The following is a 20894-nucleotide window of genomic DNA, read 5'->3' on the forward strand; positions in this document are numbered from 1 at the left end:
GAATACATGCGACGATAGTGGCCTTGTGTACCAGACTGAAATACGAAGCAGTGCTAATTAGAGTTGGAATCGACGGGTCTGCGACTGAATACATGCTAGCAGAAGGGGTTGATCGTAACAGAATTTCGTTTTGGTAGCAGTGTTGTGATTGACGGCGACGAGCTCGAGGTGGTCGGGGAATTTAGCTACTTTGGCTCGACAACAACAACAGCCCTGAAATACGAAGACGTATAGTCAACGGAAGTCGCGCCTACAATGGGCTCCGCAAATCCTTAAGATCCACAGAACTCCGAGCCCGTACGAAGCGTATCATGTACAAATACCAGATTCGATTGGTTGTTCCCTATGGACACGAAGCACGGAAGATGCTTGAAGAGGACTCAAAAGCACTTGGTGTTTTTGAACGCCGAGTGCTCAGGAACAATATACGGTGGTGCACAGGAAAACGGAATAAGGAGAAGTAGAATGAACCACGAACAAACGCAGCTCTACGGCGAACCCAGCATCCATAAAGTCGTCAAGGCTGGATGAGTGCAATGGGTAGGGCATGTAGGGCCTGTGTACATAGCGCAAATCAGAAAGCATCAAGCTAATGAATGTTTCGGACCTGAATGCTGCTGCAAACATTGCTTTGGTTTGAAAATTCGAAAGTATTTATTGATACGCACCTTAAAATATCAACGAAGTTTTTTTTTGCCAATTATCCTTAAATCGTACTATCGCGCTTATACATTTAGTTTCTATGAACCTAAGTGGAAAAACAACTCGCTCTGTGTTAAAATTCTGATCGATGAACCACAATCACAACGTCCAAACATCAACTCACATACTCAATAATGATTTTCCCTGGCCCCGATTCGAAAAATCGTCTCCTAAGTACTACATTTCAACATCCATTCTGTTCAAGTCCCCCAGCGTGGCAACATTGTTGTTATTCTCCTCAAAATCGAGATCATCATCATAATCTGGCAGATCGGGCAATGGCTCGTCCTCACCCATAGCCTCCTCGATAGACCGCTGCTCGTCCTCATGCTGCTCTTTTTCCTTTAGCGTTGAACATGACTTTGAGATTAATTTCTCCAGCGGCTGTGGTGGTTGCCATATAACCAGCGCTGTGCATGGCTTTTCGATGCGTTCTAGCAGGACTTTGGGCAAAATTTCCGTTCGACTGTCCAGCTTGCGAACTTCCTCGCAAAGCGAAATACGCTGCGCTTTTTTGAGACGATCCTCGAGCTCCTGTGGAGACATATACACATGGTGGCTTCCGGGCAGGGGAGATCCAGGTGCTTCTCCGAGGGACATTTCATCATCTAGCGAAGAGGATGGTGAAAATCCGTCACTGGCCGACGGTAAGTCTTCGCCGCTCTCGGTTTCGATGTTGTGCGATGTATATTCTGACGATAAATGCAGGCTGTTCAAATGGGAGGCCATCACCTCTTCCGAGAGGAACTGCTTCGAAGGGCTGGAGTGGGATAACAGTGGATGAAATATTCGATAGGTGATTTTGGTAAGATCATTACGTTGAAGAAGATACAAGAACTTACATTGGCACCACGTCGGGATCGGTTTTCCTTTTCCTGATCTCAGCGAACATCGCGCCGGAAGCCATAGTTGGCGGAAAATGTCCCATCTGTTGGAGCAGTTGATTCTGTGCCAATGGACTGGGTCTAATGACTGCGTTGAATTCCATCACCTGTCCGGGCTTTCCGTTGTAGCTCCAAGGCATTTCCGCAATATTAAATGGCACTCCGCTGGGCGACGGCATTATTTGCGAAGGATGTATGCTTGGATTGCTGGGAGGAATATGTGACGCTTCAATCAAGTCGATTTTTAAATAATGCTTATTTTATGCCCATACATACCGAATTTTCAACGGAGCGACCTTTTTCGTTCCCTGGTAAAAAGCAGAATGATGGAATGGCGAAGAAGACATACTCTGTTTCGATACTTTTCGGAATTTTCTAGAATGGTCCGGAAGCAGTCCGATAGCAGTAGATTTTGAGTTCTCTTATGATTGTAGTAAATTGAGGCCTGAAATAAGTTGAAAAAACAATTTCTATCCCCAAAAAAACTGGTTACTTGTTATGGTTTGGTCTTTTTTCGCAAACCGATTTATTTTTCTTTCCATATGTCAGCCTTTGTTTTTGTTTTTGCTTTCTACCGCACACTGCACAGCAGGGTGATTATTTAACCGAGTGTACAGTCAATCGCAAGATTAAGTATACACCTCGTGCTGCTTTGTTGTTTTCGAGTTTTTCAGGGTGTAACGTTCCGAAGATCACCACTACAATCAGCAATCTTTTTATGCTATTGTGACTACACTTTTGATGTAGGACTACGTCTTACATTAAGGGTGCCGAATCAGAAAACAGGTCACGTTTTTATGAGATAAAGTTAACGTTAATAACTATTTTTGCTGCGAACAGATTTCAACGATTTGCATACCCATCGAATCGGAATTTTTTTTAGGATATGTTTGATATGCCATACATTACAATTCCATAGTCTGTATGGCGTGTATGGTTTAAATTGATGAAAATTGGAAGCATTCCCATTTCCCCATACATTTGTTTTTTTTCTATTTGTGTGCTTTCCCGAACAGGGCTGTCAATAACGGGCAATTTATGCAGCCGCTAGAATAGAAACAACGAAAGGGGACAGCGAAAAGAGAATATTTGCGAAGTAAACTCCACCCTTGCAAAGTAAGTAAGCTGTCACTAGCATATGAGTATTGCATCTCCTCTAAGAAAATTCTCAGAATCTTTTTGTTTCTGCTCGGTTTGTGTTTTATGTTCCCCCTCGAGCTGTGAACGCTGGCGAATACTTCATTTGAAGTGCATCTGGCATTGCAATTAACACAACCATCCGATCCATGGTAAAGCAGGCGAAAAAAGAGAAGAGTTCAAATTATTATAAGTCGCTTCTAGCCATCAGTGTTTGGCTTTGTGTGTGTTGCTTTCTTTCGTTGCGTGAAACTTAGAACTTGTTCATTTCCTCGTGTGCATCGGCATTGTTCTGATGCAACAAGCTCCTAGCTTTGTTGACGGTTTTGACCGAGAGTCGAGAAACGATTTTTCATAAACGGTTATTCTTACGATGTTTCATTTTAATCGCTGCAACTGTGTGCATCTGTTAGACGCGTGTTTGATGCTTGTTGAATGGCGATGAACGGAAGATACATCTCGGTCAACACTCATTGCAATGCGTGCATTGATATAACAAATTGCGACATATGACCAATAAGTGTACTGTTCTCGCAAACGCAAGAAAGAATCGTTGCTTCTCGAAATGATTCTACAAAACCACGCAATTAAACATTTTCAGGGTCCCCGGAACTTTTTACTAAAGAGTTGTTCATGATATTTTGACGCATTCGCAAATAATATACGAAATGATAAACCTACAAATTAAAAAAAAAAATAAAAATTCTGTTCAATGTGTCCATGTCGTCATGATCAGGTATGCTATTTTTAAGATCAGTAAAGTGTAAGACCCTACATCCCTCCCTTATTTTGAACATGATCACTAAGCCCTTTAGACTTAAATCATCTTCTTTTCACACGGGTGACCATCTCTGATCGACATACGTGCTTAGAAGATTTTTAGCTCTTTTGAAGTTACACACGTTGCACTTTAGCCTTAGCCTTGGACTTAGCACGTTAGCTTGCTAAAAGATAAATATTTTACTGTTAATCTCGATCAGGTTGTATCCACTACTATAATTAGTTCAGACGAATAATACGAAGACAACTTATAGATTTGCTTTGGTCGCCTTACAAACACCTTTCATCCAACAGCAAGATCTGTTTGCTGCGTCTCATCCGTTCATTCCTTTTCCCCATTTCCTTCCTTCCTTTTATCTACATCTTCCTCATCTTCCATTAACTCAGGAAGTTTGCAACTAATTCTAAACCAGTTAATCGGTTCTGGTGGACGTTGTTCCGTTACTGATAGGTTCGTGTCGTGATGATCAAAAATAAATCTAGTTCGTTCGATTCGCCAGTCATTTTTCAGACCATGAGTAATTGCAAACCATTTTATCACGATTCGATATCCACTTGTTTTTCGCGACACGCCACTTGTTTGAGGAGATATTCGAAATAGCCAAACTCCCGATTCATGATAGAACTTGTAATTTTCAAAAGGCTACTGTGGACCTCTGTCTGCCTCTTTTGATTTCGGAAACCTCGAGTCTACAATTAATTTTATCTAGCTCCCAGTTTTCTGTTTATTTCCGCCATATCCATTAACAAATGTAAGAATTAATAACAGGCCCTCGGCCATCAATCAATGATCCCCGCAAGACCTCCGCTATATCTTCAATGGACCAGCCGGGAAAGCTATTCTAACCATCGGATTTGGATCATCCGAAGTAGAGAAGAATCTCGATACTTCCTGGAATGCTCTGTATTTTTTCAGGCACCACATAGTCGATCGAAGTGGAAATTTCATCACGTGTATACGTTAGTTTTTTGGAACATCCTACTCCGTATCATCCTTGGTAGGACAATTCCCAATGATGACTTTATCTGAGGAATATTTTTTATCTTCAACTCAGTATCTGTTCAGTAAAAGATAGAGACGAGCTTATAACTGAGGAGTTCTGAATTCATATCACCTACGATATTGTGCAACTTGCTCGATACTAATGCTAATGCTAGCGTGGCTCCGTAACATCCTTGGTAAAATAATCCGGTCGGTACGCATGATGATCTCTGTCACTTCAAACAATGTATTCCGAAAGGCCCTTAAATCTTACGGACATCACAATAAACAGTCTGGACAGAGAATTTGTAGGAGCCGCTCTGAAACCGCAAGACTTACCTTATATGTTTAGCGTATTCTTTAGAACAATGAGTATAAAGATAAATATTTTTTAAAACTCGTTCCTGTAACGATATACTAAAATCGATTGTCATCCTCTCGATTCCCAAATCGATTGTCATTATATCGATTCTCAAGTCGATTGTTATCTTATCGATTCACAAATTGGTTGTCTTCTTATCGATTCCTACATCGATTGTCATCTTTTCGATTCCCAAATCGATTGTCTTTCTATTAATTCCTAAATCGATTGTCATTCTGTCGATTCCTAAATCGAGTTTTTATCGATTATCATTTTATCGATTGGTCATATTTATACTTCATATTTAAAATACAAACAAAAAATCTCCAGTTAAGGCGTGGCAAAATTGAGTGTACAGTTTGAGTTTTTCTTAAAAAGAAAAATGAAATCGGATCAGAAATGTTAACAGATAACAAAAATCAATCCCCTAGTAATTGGTATGGTCCCCCTTTGGTGTCCAGCACTTCCTGCAAGCGCCGTGGCGAGATTCATGGACACTGTAGACGGAAGTGCCTCCCAGATCTCCGTAGTAGTCGGTTTGAGTTCCGTTTTGTTCCTTGGATTTTTATTCTTCAGATGGTTCTTGAGTTCGTACCATAGATATTCAATAGTGTTGAATTCCGGCGATTGCGGAGGTGTTTTGAGTTCCGCACGGTGAAGTCAGTCACAAAAAAGTACGCTAATCCGCAAAGATCTTATTAAAAAGGTTAATTTATTTGGAGAAATTTGAGGTGTACACTCAATTTTGCGATGCTTAGAATAGAGATCGTTTCTATTTTTTTTGGAATAAATGATTAAAAAAAAACTTTTCGCGAAATTTTCTGGCGCGCATAGTTAGTTATTAATATGCATCAAAAGAAGAAATCTCGCTTAACTTTTGAAAAGGTCCAATGTAACATTTCGATCAACTCGAGAAAAACGATGCCGAAGATCGGAACATTATTTCGCGAACTGTCTCAAAACGTATTGATCTTTATCACTACTTTCACCGCTTGCAGTCAAGAATATTTCCGAAAAACCAATCGTAACTGTTGTTCCGTGATTTTAGCTTAAAGTTGAAGCCTCGGAGCGGAAAATGTTATGCCGGCGCTATACGATGCTACGAACAGCCCCGAATGTTGGACGCTCGATGGTTCGACGCATTATGTAGTCAATGGACGAGCTACGAATATTCGCGTTTCGCGTATTACCTTCCCATCCGTTCGGTGTGGATTACCTCCCAACGCGAGTGGCACGGGTCAAAGGATTTACATAATTCGTCCGAATCTTTCTTCGACAGATTGCTTGTTTACAAGTTGTAGATGAAGAAACTATGAAATTGTTCCGCGAAATTCAAAATATGCGGCAAAATATTGCAGTTTAATAATGTTTTTTTTTATATTTTTTATCCCATTCATTAGTATTAAGCTGTAACAGAGCCGGGTTTAATCGTGTACATGTACATATGTTTATGTTTCTATAAATTGTGAATTACACAGTAGTTAGTAGTAGCCATTTAGGCGTTAAGTTTTCTGCGCGTAACCAAGTGGTTACGAAGAGAAATGAGACAAACGTTGCAATTAGATATTAACGTATATAATACAGGTGATATTGCAAAGGATTTTGTTTCACAAGAAAACGTGAATAATGTTGAAGCATTTACTGATTGTTAATTCTATACAGTTGATTTCCCCCAGGGTTTGAATTTTGATGGATTTACCTCCCATGATTTTGAAGCAACCGATCAATAATCCAAACTTTTTGCTGATGTGGATTCAGCAAGATACAAATACAAATCAAATTCAAAATGTTGACGTTTGATTTGCATGAAAACATGAATCCATTAACTTTCTTTTGCGGATCAGAACATGCATCGATGGGAAGCACCTTTCTCATACAAATTGGCGAAGTTTGCGGCTACACTTCTGCTCAAACCAAACCAAACCTACATATCATTCAACGTTTCCCAAAACTATGATGCTGCATGAAACATGTTCAGTTGAAAGTTGAATACCTTGAAAACAAAATCCTACAGGAACTTAATTTTCAGTTGAAGAAATCTCTTGGCAGACCCTAGTTTCATATCCACAAATCTGATAAGGAAATGAAGAGCAACAAATCGCTAGAATCCAGTTAATTTGTAAAGAAGAAAAACATACAAAGGCTTCCAGATTAAACGCTCACGCAACAAATTTTAATAACTTCTACAAAAGTGAACCGATTTTTATTTGAAAGAAAAAACAAAAATAAAGCTTATTTTAGGACATTTTCGATGTGACCACCCCTTTTTTCGATAACGCGTTTTAAACGGTGAACAAAATTCTTCATGCACATCTCTAGCATTACGACTTCGATGCTGTTTGAAAAGTTACTTCTTTTTTAAGTTCCTCCAAATTTTGTGCCTTTTTAACATAGCAATGATCCTTCACGTACCCCCAGAGGAAGTAATCGAGCGGACTTAAATCCGGACTTTCGAGTGAGATACGCGCCGAAGGTCGTTGTGAATGCGAGCCGTTTCTCTTTGTTGACAGGGGCAAGAGTTTGGAGCATCTGGATTTTGTAGTGGAACATTTCGATGTCTTCCGCAACATTCGGTACGTGGTGGAAGAGGACACCCCGATCTCCTGAGCTAAACGAGTGAGACTGCTGCGGGGATCGGCGCGGACGCTTCGCTGCAACTGCTCGATTTTCTGTGGCGTACGCGCGGTTCGTTTGGCGCCACATTTGCCAGCCTTGTTATCGAGAACACTACCGGTTTCCTCAAACTTCTTCACAAGACGTAAGATCACACTTTTTTGGGCCATTTACGACGAGAAATGTTGAAATTCTTATCATAAGAGGCCAAAGTTTCATTCAGGCTTTTGTTGCTCGAGTTATATGATTTCACTAAAAATACACGTTCTTGTAAATTGTACATCTTGACACTAAAAACCATCCGATCAGACTGAACCGAATATTATCGTCCCGAAGTGGGGAATGCAGTGTTACCATCGACGGAGCGAATTTTTTTCTTTATAAGGAGCTATTCGATTTTTTTTGCGTGAGCGTTTAATCTGAAAGACCCTGTACATTCTGACAAATATATTTAGTAAATTTGTAATTTTAAATTATCCCACTGCACATTTTTAATTTTGTTTATTTTTTTCAAGAGACTGATACTGTCAGTGGTCTTTATGTTTTAGGTTTTGAACGCTGTCATTTAGTTTGCTTATTGCGTCATCAACACTGGGTTTGCGCCCCATTTTGACGCATTTAGAATTTTATAAGGAAAATTACAAAAATCGGCTGCATTTATATTCCATCTCCACATATTCCATTTTTATGCATTGATTGAGATAAATATATATTTAGGGTAGATAGGGGCAATATGGTCCCCCTAAGAACGAAACGTCCTAAATCATGTAGGAACATCTATAAATTATGCTAAGTATATTGATTGCATTCAGTTTGCATGTACAAAAAATAACAATGTGATCAAAGTAATTGGACTACAATTTTAGGTTGCTCAAATCAGGAACAGAGAATATCTGTGCATCGATAGAATTGGTTCCGTTTATCGACACCCGCAGAGGAGTTGAATTGTGTCCCACAGTAGCAACATAAGGTGTCCTGTGGAATATTCTATAATGGTTATAAAGATAATAATTTTTAGTTTACTTGCTGCTCCTATGGAAACAAAGATAGCTACTGGAATCACTGATGTTTTATCGACGTTGAGTTGCCTTTCTGTCGGAGTGTTGTATTTCTGCTGTACGTCCTCCAGTAATTCGTAGAATTCCCCGACTGCAACGCGATTGAATCATTTAATCCTAGCGGCGGATGTTGCTTCTGGTGTCCGAAGTGAGATTTGTGGATGACACTTTCGAAAACCAGCCAGCCAATCTATTCCTAATTGCTTTTGACTATTGAAAGAGTGTGAAATATGGAGCAGTAAAGGGTCTGCACAACGTAGATAACGTTTAAGTGTTTCTCGCGGAACACAATGCACTAAGGATGCTTGTCACACTGTCGTACTTCTCTTTGCTGCCTCGGTGGCCGCGTTCAAGGTCTGTGACCACTTTTTACAATCGGATGTTCTGATATAATTCCGCACCATGATTCCACGTCCAACTATTTCCAACTATGTTTACAAATTTTGACAGCTGTTTTTACAGGTTATGTTGAAAAAATACCTGGTCATAATGCCCCAAGCAGGTATGCCCATTCCGCCCCGTACATTTACACTCAATAAAAATGAACCGTTCTTTTACATGAAACGGCAAAGCAGCGCAACAAATCAGTGAAAATGTTCAGAAATGATACCAGTACGAATTGATATAAAGAGCAGAGTAATAAATTTCAGCATGGAGCGTACAGAGCTTATTTTGTTGACTGTTTTTTTTATATTTTTTTCTTGATAATCAGTCAGTGTGATATTTATCTCAATATCTTTATACAACAATTGAATTTGAATACGGTTTTTACGGATATACTCAATAAGAGTATTTCTAACACAATTGTTGGCAAATAAGTGTTATTGGTTCAATAACAAGCCCGAAAGGAACGGTGGCCCAATTCGACCCGCCTGGTCATATTGCCCCTATCTACCCTATGTCTATTTTCTATTTTCTTCCTTCAAATTGACGCGTGTTCGTAAAGATGGTATATAAGAAACGTCCGTAAACCTAGTGTTTAGAACAAGTTAACTTTTTTTTAGCTGAGCGATTTTTGATATGATGTTGTCCATTCGCATTTCCTTCCGAAGGGCCAAACGGCCAATAAAGAGCGTTGCCTTGGTGTTATGAGACGTTTGAGAGTGAAAATTCGTGCAAAAGGCCAGACTTGTGGAAGGTTAACACTTTTATTTTGCACCATGATAATGCACCAGCTCATCGATCGATCACTGTGAACGAATTTTTGACCAAAAATGGCACGAAAGCGATTGAACAAGCACCGTGCTTTTCAAATATGGCCCCGTATAACTTTTTTCTATTCCCGAAACTCAAATTACCGCTTCGTGGGATTTCGATACCATTTTGGTAGCATTGAAGACATAAAAACAAATTCGCTGCGTGAACTGAAGGTAATTCTTGAAAATAGCAAGAAAAAATGTTCCGATGAATGCATTGTTCGTTGGAGAAAGAGTACAGTAAAACCCGTTTTTGTGCGATTTTCTGTTCTTGTGCGGTGTATGAAAAGAAGCATATTTGACGAAGTTATCGTCCATTCAGTTTTTTTTCGATGGTTTATATGCATTTCAGTGCGAAAAAGCATATTTTCGTCTCAATTATCGACTTCTGAAATCATTCCTCACCTCTCATCAAATACTCTAAGTTTTTCTAAGTTTTTGCATGACATTATTCCTAACAGCAACACGTTTCGGCATGCAACTAAAAGCACAAAACAGCCGCGCGCAACCGAAAAGGCAAACTGTCCTTTCGCAAAGTAGGGAAACAAAAGGAAATTGAACGGTTAATGGCGTGGTTTTGAGTTATTTTCTTGGGGGAAACTTTTTTTATGCGAAAATTATTTATAATGTTGATTTCAATAATAATAATAATGTTGATTTCAAGCATTTTTGATTTAAAGTCCGATATCAGTATAATTGCTACGGCAGCTATTCGAATACTCGCATCGTCATCTGATTTCCAAACGTTTTTGGAGGTAAGCTAAAATAATGAACATTCGATCCAAATACTCGCCGATTGCTTGGACTGAATTCATTGGATCGAACATTCACTTCACCGTGTAGTAGTACATTCATCACAACATTTGTCGATTCATTGAGTCAAATGTTTGAATCCAACATTAGAGTCAAACGTTGGACGAATCGTGTAGCGCCTGCATTACATTGGACGTTTAGACTGCCCGCGTTCGCACATTGGACATATTACTTTGCACGATAAGAATTTGAAACTAACAACTAAGCAACAATCCAAATATCAGCATTGCGTTCTAGAGACTATATTTTTTATCCCTCGTTGAATTGTTTGAATTGAATTACCTGAAAGGACCAAAAACTCAAAACGATCGAAGTACGACTTCGTGTTGTTTTCACTGCTTTGTTATTTCGGACGTTTCGAGCGTCGGAGGAAAGTGGCGTACGAAGTCGATTGCTTAAAATCCGCATCCGCATCGGCGATAGAAACATCAAGCAGATAGATACTTGAACAATTGTTTTTGTAATTCATTCAACGATTTAAAACTAATAGTGTGCGTCCAATAACTCGATTTGTTTACATTTGGTATATTGGACCTTTTCAAAAGTTACACGAGAAATGTATTCAAAATATTTTGTACCAAATAAATGGAGAGTATCGTAACTCAGCATGTGTACACTCAATTCTGCGATTGAATGTACGTTTTACCGAACGTTTTTAAAACAACTCCCGCGGCAACGAACTGTCAAGCGTGTAAACAACAACCATCGGTTCGTTAAACTTTATGTCGCGCGTTGATGTTCTATTTTTTTAACAATTTCTACGCCGTGCAATGTCCGATTCTCCGCGAAGCATTCTTGCTCGCCTGGAACAGCTGAAACAATGGCAAGAAGAACAACAGAAAGTTCTTGTGCAGAAACAAATTGCCCAACGAGAACTTTTGAATCAGGAGCAAATGAAAATGTATGCGATTCTAGGGCTTGGCGGCGAGTCAAAAGCACAAAAAGGTAGTCAGCCTGCCGAGGAGTTTAACAGTGATAGCTCGGAATGCGAATACGAAGAAACGAACATGCAGAGGCAAATCGCACAAGAGCGGCGGAATGTTGTTCCATCTAAAAACATTGACGATGAGCAACCATCGATAGTTAAGCGAAAAGTTCCGACGAAACCCTTTCTCAAACGGGGTGAAGGACTCAAGACTAGGTTTAAAGTAGATCCTAATGCTTTCCGATTAGAAAATCTTCCCAAATACAAATATGCTAATCATAGTAAATTCAGGGCACAGAAAGGGAAGAAACCTGATAAGAGTGCGCCAGAGGTTGAAAATAAGCAAAAATTACAAGAAAGTGATAGAAATGCTAAGGAAAGGCGATGTGAATCCAATGTAGCACTGGATATTAATAAAGTTCAAGACAAAAAGTTGATGGTGTCAATACCAGATGCCCTCCCAGTATCTGCAGAGTATGTTGATTCCGAGGAGGAAACCAGGAATACAACGTTTGGCGAAGAGAGTTTACTACCAAGCATAGAATCTTTAAAGCAAAACCACATCGATGTTAGGAAAGAACACAATGGTATTCTCTCTTTATCAAAAATACATTCTATCAAACATTTTGTTACTAAACTATCCTTCAGAATTGCAGATACAACCGAACCTACCGTGGAAAAGTCAATTACATGATGATCCGGTAACGTTACGTCAGTTGAAGGAACTCAAAGATTTAAATTTGTTCGAGCTGCTCGAGCAGCGATTAGCTTCCGCAAACGGAAGCCTTGCATCGGAAGCTAGTGCAATCATGAGGCTTTTGGCTGAGAGCAGCATACGAGAACAGACAAACTCTACCCTTGTTCCACCGAGCTCCGGCAGGGAGTCCCCTCAAGCACTTGTCCGACCGGAAGATGTGCCTCGCTTCGAAATTCAGCCTATTCCCGATTGCAAGCGAAACATTCTCAAAGACAGTGAGAGTGATTTGGATGAATCGGAAAGTTCTGAAGAAGATAAAGGAGTCCACGTGCATTTCGCGGATGAGGAAAATCAGACCGATCTCGAGTCACATCTGGAGTCTGTGAATCAAAGTAGAATGTCCACACCGAAGGTGGCACGTGATAGGAGATCTCTCGAAGCCGAACAAACCGACGAAGAGGAAGCAGTGTTGGATGAGATTGATAACGAGCAAAAAAAGATTCGCGATGACATCCTTGAGAAGAGTGAACTGCTTAAGAGTCGTTTGAATGAACTAGAGACTGAAATAGAAAACTTTCGCAAGGAAAATGCCGAGCTAATGCGTATGAAACAAGATCACGAGCTGGAGAAGATGAAATTGGAACAGGACCGGGAGGAAATGATGGAGAAGATGAATGATGAACGCATTAAAATGGAGGTATACTTTCATGATGAACGAATGAAGATTGAGGATCAACGACAAAAGGCTTTGAAGGAAGCAATGAAACCGACCAAGAAAGAAAAAGAGGAGATTTTAAGACTGAAGGAGCAGGTCTCCGATCTGCAGAAAGAGATGAAGTCAAAGGAAGCAAAACATGCCTCTTCAATGGCACGTTTTCGATCTCAGATAAAAAATCTTGAAAAAGATCTGAAGGAGACCCAACTTGAATTGGATGTGATGAAAAAGGATAATAAAAAACTCGAAACCGAAAATGCTCGCCTCAAACGACAGAACAATAACCGGATGCTGCTGGAGATAAACAAGAACATCGCTAAACTGGCTGCCCCTCAGTCAGACCCATCAAGCGATTCCCGAAGAAGTTCTCCACCAGAGAGACCACGTAGAGCAATGGGCTGTACGAAGCTTGAACCGACCGAAGTTGTTGAGAAGAATAAAGTGGTAAAAGTTAACGTGATGAAGCATCCGAGAGCTAGCACTGATAGTAGAAAATCTAAACTTACATACACATCGAGCAGTGAAGATGAATCCCAGTCTGAATATGTCCCTAACAGGGATTCTGATTCAACGTCGAATGAAGAGTCCAATTCGAATACGGAAATACGCTCCAAATCGTCATATTTTCGTGGTAAAGTTAAAACAAACAAAACTCAAACCGACACCGATCAAATGAAACAGAAAACAAGAGATTCACAGGCTTCTCAGGAGACGCACAGAAGCCCAGAAACCGCGGAGATGATAAATAGTTTGAAACGCGAAGTTGTGAACGAGGATGGGAGCAGGGACATCTGGTATCCCAATGGGAACTTGAAGAAAATCTCCCCTGATGGACTTGTGATCAGGATGTTGTACTTTAACAAAGACATCAAAGAAACGAACTTAGGTGAAGGAACAACGAAATATTATTACTTCGAGACGAACACTTGGCACACCACCTATTTGGACGGTTTGGAGATATTGGAATTTCCAGAGTATGTTTCTTTTTGTGTCAATTGTGTGAATGAATCTATTTACACTATTTTTTCCACAGTGGACAAACCGAGCATCGGTTTAAGGATGGCTCAACAGAGGTGCACTTCCCAAATGGTTCCATACGGACGACCAATTCCAACAATACAGATATCGCGGAAGAGTGGAAGTATGTCGATGGTTCGACAGTGGTTATAAAGAAGAATGATGACAAAGTCATCACATTGCCTAATGGGCAGGTGGAAATCCACACAAAGCTCCACAAACGAAGGATATATCCGGATGGAACGATCAAGTTTGTATACCCAGACGGCAGCCAGGAAAGCCGGTACTCGAATGGACGTGTTCGTCTTAAAGACAAAGATGGAAATCTTATTTCCGATACGGGTGCCATGAGTTGACCGGTGCAACCAGAGCCCAAGTAAGTGATAAGATGTTTATTGTGAATGTTAATAAAATGTATATTTCCTTGCCAAACGAGCCAACAATTCGTTCCCAAGTAGAATACGATAGAACAAAAACGAATAACCAACAATTGAATTCATACGAGGGGCTTAGAATGCAAGGAGTGTAAGTGACTTGATCGATTTCTCTTCATCAACTTTTTCTTTAGTTAATAACTCAATTGCAAAAACGTTCCAATTTAAGTTTGCTATAGAATCTGATAGGTGAGGCTCTGACCTATCTTCCACATTGTCAAATACAGCTGGAAATGTATTTGAAGCTAAGCCAAGGGATAGTAACTTCAAGCAAAAAAGTGGGACCGAGTCGAGATTGCTTTTATGTAAACAGTGAACTTTTTTTACACTCTAAAAATTGAACCGACTTGCACTGACAACTGAATGATATTGTCAATTTGTGCGAGATGCCTCAAAACCGCAAATATTAGTTTATATACAGTAAGTTACATTTAATGCAACGTTTAGATTATTGGACAGACCTGTAATGTGACACGTTTAGTTGAACATTTTTGTAAACATCTAGTTCGGGGCCCAAATTATGGCGCCACATTAAAGTTGCCACCAGACGTCGACACTATACCACTCACATCGCCAATGTTCAATTACAGGCCAAAATCGCCTCGAAAGCGGCACTGAGTGGTGCCTCGGCATGTCGTATTAAATTTAAATTACTGTATCATGTTGTTATTCATGTTGGCATCATAAACAACAAACACACATTTATTTTCCACTTGCAACAGTATTCACGATGATTGGATGGATGAATATACGACCTATACATGCATCTAGTACGACTATTGTCATGCGTATATACGATTTACTAAAGGGTGTGTCACATCAAATTGCATTACGGTAAAAACGCTGTAGAAATTCGCCCAGTAGACCGATCCTTTTGAGAATTTTAGACAGTAAAATAAAAACTATTAATCAACTTTTGGCATTTTCTTTTTATTCATACTTCGAGCCCAAGCCCGTATGCTCGCACCTTCCTCTACCCCGTCCATAAGGTTCTGTACAACGTCAGGTTGTAGTTTTTTTTTGAACAGAAATCCATTTTCTCTTGAAGTTCGCCTCCGATTTGACAACTTTTGGGTTCTTCCGGAGGGCCTGCTTCATAATCGCCCAATATTTCTCTATTGGGCGAAGCTCCGGCGCGTTGGGCGGGTTCATTTCCTTTGGCACGAAGGTGACCCCGTTGCCTTCGTACCACTCCAACACGTCCTTTGAATAGTGGCACGAAGCGAGATCCGGCCAGAAGATGGTCGGGCCCTCGTGCTGCTTCAATAGTGGTAGTAAGCGCTTCTGTAGGCACTCCTTAAGGTAAACCTGCCCGTTTACCGTGCCGGTCATCACGAAGGGGGCGCTCCGCTTTCCGCAAGAGCAGATCGCTTGCCACACCATGTACTTTTTGGCAAACTTGGATAGTTTCTGCTTGCGAATCTCCTCCGGAACGCTGAATTCGTCCTCTGCGGAGAAGAACAACAGGCCCGGCAGCTGACGAAAGTCCGCTTTGACGTAGGTTCCGTCGTCCATTACCAGGCAATGCGGCTTCGTCAGCATTTCGGTGTACAGCTTCCGGGCTCGCGTCTTCCCCACCATGTTTTGCCTTTCGTCGCGGTTAGGAGCCTTCTGAACCTTGTATGTACGCAGGCCCTCCCGCTGCTTGGTCCGCTGGACGAATGAACTTGACAAATTCAGCTTACTGGCGACATCCCGGACCGAACTTCTCGGATCACGTCTAAACTGCTTAACTACGCGCTTGTGATTTTTTTCACTGACGGAGCATCCATTTTTGCCGTTCTTCACCTTCCGGTCGATGGTTAGGTTCTCGAAGTATCGTTTTAATACTCTGCTGACCGTGGATTGGACGATTCCCAGCATCTTACCGATGTCCCGATTTGACAACTCCGGATTCTCGAAATGAGTGCACAGGATTAATTCACGACGCTCTTTTTCGTTCGACGACATTTTTCCAAATTTACGAAAAATTGACAGTGAAGCATGGCCAACGTGATCTATACACTCTTATCTGATTATAAGCGAAAGCTGAAGATATAATTCCTAAAAATTAAATTTCTACAGCGTTTTTTCCGTGATGCAATTTGACCAAAAAAACGAATGGCGGACAACGTTCTTGATAATTATGATGATTATTATAGATTTTTGTAAATACATGTATGTTTGGAATATTACGTTAAAAATTATTTTTAAGTCAGAATATTTCCGGTTTTAAGAAAAGTGAAAGTTAAAGTTGCTTTTTTATTTTTAACTTTTAAGAACGAAAGATTATCTGTTTGCCGGTCCTTTGAGTTCTGATAAACATAGTGACAAAAATAAATTAGTTCAACTTCGTCATTCAATTGCACTTAAATCAAAACTGTAAACATGAGATTATGAACTTCACAAACCAAGCTGCCAAGTATGCCAACCCATCGTATCGTATATAGAGCATCGAATATCTGATATTTTGATAATATGATGCGCCCAAATTGCACATACAGTAAGTTACCTCTAATCCTCGACATACCGAGGCACTACTCAGTGTCGCATTAGAGGTGATTGGCCTGTAATTGGACACTCACGATGATAGTGGTACAATGTCGACGTCTGGTGGCGACTTTCAATCTGGGGCCATACTTTGGGTACCAAACTCGATGTTTACAAAATTTCCAATTAGAGATGAAAATGTCCAATTATTTGTGTCCCATTACAGGTCTGTCCAATTAACAAAATGTTGAATTAGAGGTAACTTACTGAACATGCAAGGTTATTATGCAATACCTAATAACATAATAAGTCTGTTGTCATACGAATATACGATTCATCACTGCCATAAAAAAAATGGCGGAAAATATTAAAGTAAAATGTTCGGCCCGGGGAATCACCATTTTGTATGTATATAGAACTTTTATAAACATCTATGTTTGTACAAATAGGAATTAATCAATTGACTTTTAGGGATATAAATGTTTGATATGAGTGGTGGCGATGGTTATAGAATTGCTCCAATGGGATTTGAACTCCGGTTGTTTGGATTATCAAGCCGCAGCTATCTCGTACGGCTATCTGAAATATGATTCTAGGGCAATTCAAGTTCTTACATGTGATACGAAAGAGTTGCACTCGGATACTTCATTCCTGATTGTTTATTGTGTTTTAGTGGAAATATCGCAAAATTTATATAGAAATGGTTAAATAAAGTTCAGTACTACATGTTTCAAGTAATCAAATAACATGAAGTAAAAAGTTTCAGTCATATTTTAACAATTTACAACTGCCTTCGGGCCTGCCTAGCAAACATCAAGTCGTAAAAAGAATTCGAGGGGTTGTATCCGAGACACGACCGCTTAGAACGTAGAACTACGCAATCTTTTTTCTTTTGAAATTTGATGGTTTATCATTTCGAATATTATTTGCGAATACGTCGAAATTTCATAAATAACTCTTTAGTAACCCTAAAAAAGTTTAATGGCTTGCGTAGTCTTGTAGACTCATTTCGAGAAGCAACGATCATTTTTTGCCTTTGCGAGAACAATACGCTATGGTCATATGTCGCAATACGTTTCATTATATCAATGCACGCATTGCACTGAAAATTAACGAGAGGCATCTTACGTGCATCGCCATCGAAGACGAATGAACTCTCTGAGTTTCAAGTGTCTATAATTCAATAGAAGAAGAAGAAGTGCATGGCCATTCAACAAGTATCAAACACGCGTCTAACAGATGCATACAGTCTATGTTTTGCGCAATGAAAACAAACTACACACAAAAAACCAAACACTGATGTTTAGAAGCGACCTATAATCATTTGTACTCTTCTCTTTTTTCGCCTGCTTTGCGATGCCTCGGATGATTGTGTTCATTGCAATTCCAAATGCACTTCAAGTGAAATATTCACTAGCGTTCACAGCTCGAGGGGATACATTAAACACAAAACGAGCAGAATAAGCGACCTTTGTTGTTTCGGTCACAGAAATATTCTGATAATTTTCCTCAGAGGAGATGCAATACTTATACGCTAGCGACAGCTTTCTTACTATGCAAGGGTGGAGTTTGCTTCGCAAATTTTCTCTTTTCACTATCCCCCTTCGTTGTTTCTGTTCGGCTGCATAAGTTACCCGTTATTGACAGCTCTGTTCGGGAAAGCACACAAATGTACAGAACAAATGTATGGAAAAATGGGAATGTTTCCAATTTTCATTAATTTGAACCATATACAGACTATGGGATTGTAATGTATAGCATATCAAACAATAAAAATCTTAGAAAATTTCCAATTCGATTGGTATACAAAACGTTTAAATCCGTTCGTAGCGAAAATAGTTATTAACGTTAATTTTATTACGTGACCTGTTTTCTGATTTGGCACCCTTAATGTAAGACGTAGTCCTACGTCAAAAATCTAAAATTGGTGGCGATATACATACATCTAAGACACATTACTTGTATGATGTGTATAACTGGCATATGCATATGAAATTGGAGGCCATATACATGTATATGGGGTATCTGATGTAATATAAACGATAATTATACGATTTATTATTTTCTAGGATGTATGTATATCGCCTCCACGTTTGCATGTATGGGCTGGCTAGACGCAAATCAATCCGCTACTCTGGGAATCTCTTATCAATATTTGTTCAAATTTAAAAATGTGCTTAACTCCAGTTTTGTTGACAACTTTTATGCATTCAATTAAATCGTACGATAAATCATTTTTAAACATAAACATTCCCACCTTTCATCCTTCATTAAACACCTCGTAGTAGAAATCTGTCAGTATGCATACACTCTCCTACGAAACATAGTGGAAAAAAATATATTCGTCGATGTAAACAAGCGGTGGAAAAGCAGACACTTTTCGACGAGTGATTTGTATGAAGTTCCACTGCCTTATATATGAGGGGCTTAGAATGCAATGGGTGTAAGTGAAAAAAGCTGAATAAGATGGTCAAGTCGATTTTCCCAGCGAATCGTGACGTGGTGGTGGTTATGGACTACGAGACCTGTCTCACCCTCAATGACAACGACTGGTGGGGCACTTCGTATTTTGCTTCCCCCACGAAGGAAGTAAGCTCCGAAATGAAGTTTATTTCACACACAAAGTTCCCAAAGAAGGTGCTGCTGAGGCTGACAATGTGAGAAGGGAATGTCAATGTGCAATTCCAAACGAAATCGAACTAAAAACGCAGGTTTCAAAAACTTGTATTTTTGATTCGAACAAAAGTTTGTATTCCGTTTGGGTTGGAGAAAATATGAGTTTTCCACAGCATTTGGGAATTTTTTGAAAAGGGCGTATCGATTTTACAGGGCCTTTCAGATTTAACGATCACACAACAAATTTTAATAACTTTCAATAATAATTTTAATAAAGCTTAGTTTTAGGACATTTTCGGTGTGACCACCCCTTTTTCGATAACGTGTTTTAAACGATGAACAAAATTCTTCATGCACAACTCTAACAATACGACTTTGATGCTGTTGAAAATCCGAGTTATTTCTTTTTAAAGGCGAAGGTGGAAGGAAGCGACAAATGGCTGCCACAATGGCGCTCATTTCTTTCATCTCCCTCCCTCACCCCTCGCTCGAAATTCAATAATTTTGCGTGTAGAAAATGATCGTTTTCGCACAGCAGTAAATTTTCTGAACACAAAATCAGTATTAATAGACATTAGTACATTCACTTTCAATCTATATATATATATATATATATATATATATATATATATATATATATATATATATATATATATATATATATATATATATATATATATATATATATATATATATATATATATATATATAAAAGTGGATTTCTGTCTGTCTGTCTGTCTGATTCTTATGGACTCGGAAACTACTGAACCGATCAACATGAAAATTGGTATGTAGGGGTTTTTGGGGCCGGGGAAGGTTTTCGTGATAGTTTGAGATCCCCCTCTCTAAGGGGGTGCTGCCATACAAATTAAACACAAATTTCTGCATTACTCGAGAATTATTCAAGCAAATGAAACCAAATTAGGCATATTGAGGTTATAGGGTACAATAAATGTTTCTATGGTGATTAGACTTTCTACCCTCCTCTCTAAGGGGGGGCTGCCATACAAATGAAACACAAATTTCTGCATTACTCGAAGATTAATCAAGCAAATGAAACCAAATTTCGCATGGTAATGGGTTAGGGTGCAATAAATGTTTCTATGATGGTTAGACTCTTCACCCCCCTCTCTAAATCTTGAACGAGAGTTGTGTCTGAAAATAATCTGATATTATAATGATGAGTTTTGTTAGAAATACTAGGAATTATAGTAAAAGGTAAATTCAACGGGGTCGAATAGAAGATCAATCAATGAACAGTTCTGCGATTGGACCCATGAACTCTATCGTTTTATCGGACATTTGTGGGCAAGACAGGAAATTCATTGTCGGAGCTGAACGTATTCAGCATGACTAACCTATCGTTGACTGCAGCTAATTTTCAATTAATTGCAACTTTGAAGAGCCACTTTCAGAAGATGTTACAAAAACAAAAGTTTAGTAACAGCTTCAAACTATCTTTAAGATTTGGAAGAGTTTCTTGGAAGTCCCACAA

The 20894-nt window shown here is 39.5% G+C and overlaps 2 protein-coding genes across 2 annotated transcripts; one reads left to right on the top strand and one right to left on the bottom strand.

Moving 5' to 3' along the window:
- Positions 1-649: 649 nt before the first annotated feature.
- On the bottom strand, positions 650-2216 carry LOC129775096 (uncharacterized). The gene is made up of 3 exons (XM_055779354.1): positions 1863-2216; positions 1545-1793; positions 650-1462 (listed from the first exon to the last, which is right to left on the bottom strand). The coding sequence occupies exons 1-3, from the start codon at positions 1931-1933 to the stop codon at positions 880-882; spliced, it is 903 nt and encodes a 300-aa protein (XP_055635329.1). The 5' UTR covers positions 1934-2216; the 3' UTR covers positions 650-879.
- A 9007-nt stretch (positions 2217-11223) lies between these two features.
- On the top strand, positions 11224-14315 carry LOC129775086 (cingulin). Its single transcript, XM_055779336.1, has 3 exons — positions 11224-12038; positions 12100-13837; positions 13897-14315. Exons 1-3 carry the CDS (start codon positions 11297-11299, stop codon positions 14234-14236), a joined length of 2820 nt encoding a protein of 939 aa, XP_055635311.1. The 5' UTR covers positions 11224-11296; the 3' UTR covers positions 14237-14315.
- The last annotated feature ends 6579 nt before the right edge of the window (positions 14316-20894 follow it).

Source organism: Toxorhynchites rutilus, chromosome 3 (assembly GCF_029784135.1).
Source record: "Toxorhynchites rutilus septentrionalis strain SRP chromosome 3, ASM2978413v1, whole genome shotgun sequence".
Taxonomy (NCBI): domain Eukaryota; kingdom Metazoa; phylum Arthropoda; class Insecta; order Diptera; family Culicidae; genus Toxorhynchites; species Toxorhynchites rutilus.

What these genes read in the sequence shown, in the direction of transcription:
- LOC129775096 (XM_055779354.1), bottom strand. Translation starts at nt 1,933, where the DNA reads ATGTCTTCTTCGCCATTCCATCATTCTGCTTTTTACCAGGGAACGAAA. An exon ending in GTCGCTCCGTTGAAAATTCG is followed by an intron (nt 1,794 to 1,862) that starts GTATGTATGGGC and finishes TATTCCTCCCAG; the next exon opens with CAATCCAAGCATACATCCTT. An exon ending in GATCCCGACGTGGTGCCAAT is followed by an intron (nt 1,463 to 1,544) that starts GTAAGTTCTTGT and finishes ATCCCACTCCAG; the next exon opens with CCCTTCGAAGCAGTTCCTCT.
- LOC129775086 (XM_055779336.1), top strand. Translation starts at nt 11,297, where the DNA reads ATGTCCGATTCTCCGCGAAGCATTCTTGCTCGCCTGGAACAGCTGAAA. An exon ending in TGTTAGGAAAGAACACAATG is followed by an intron (nt 12,039 to 12,099) that starts GTATTCTCTCTT and finishes ACTATCCTTCAG; the next exon opens with AATTGCAGATACAACCGAAC. An exon ending in GAGATATTGGAATTTCCAGA is followed by an intron (nt 13,838 to 13,896) that starts GTATGTTTCTTT and finishes TTTTTTCCACAG; the next exon opens with TGGACAAACCGAGCATCGGT.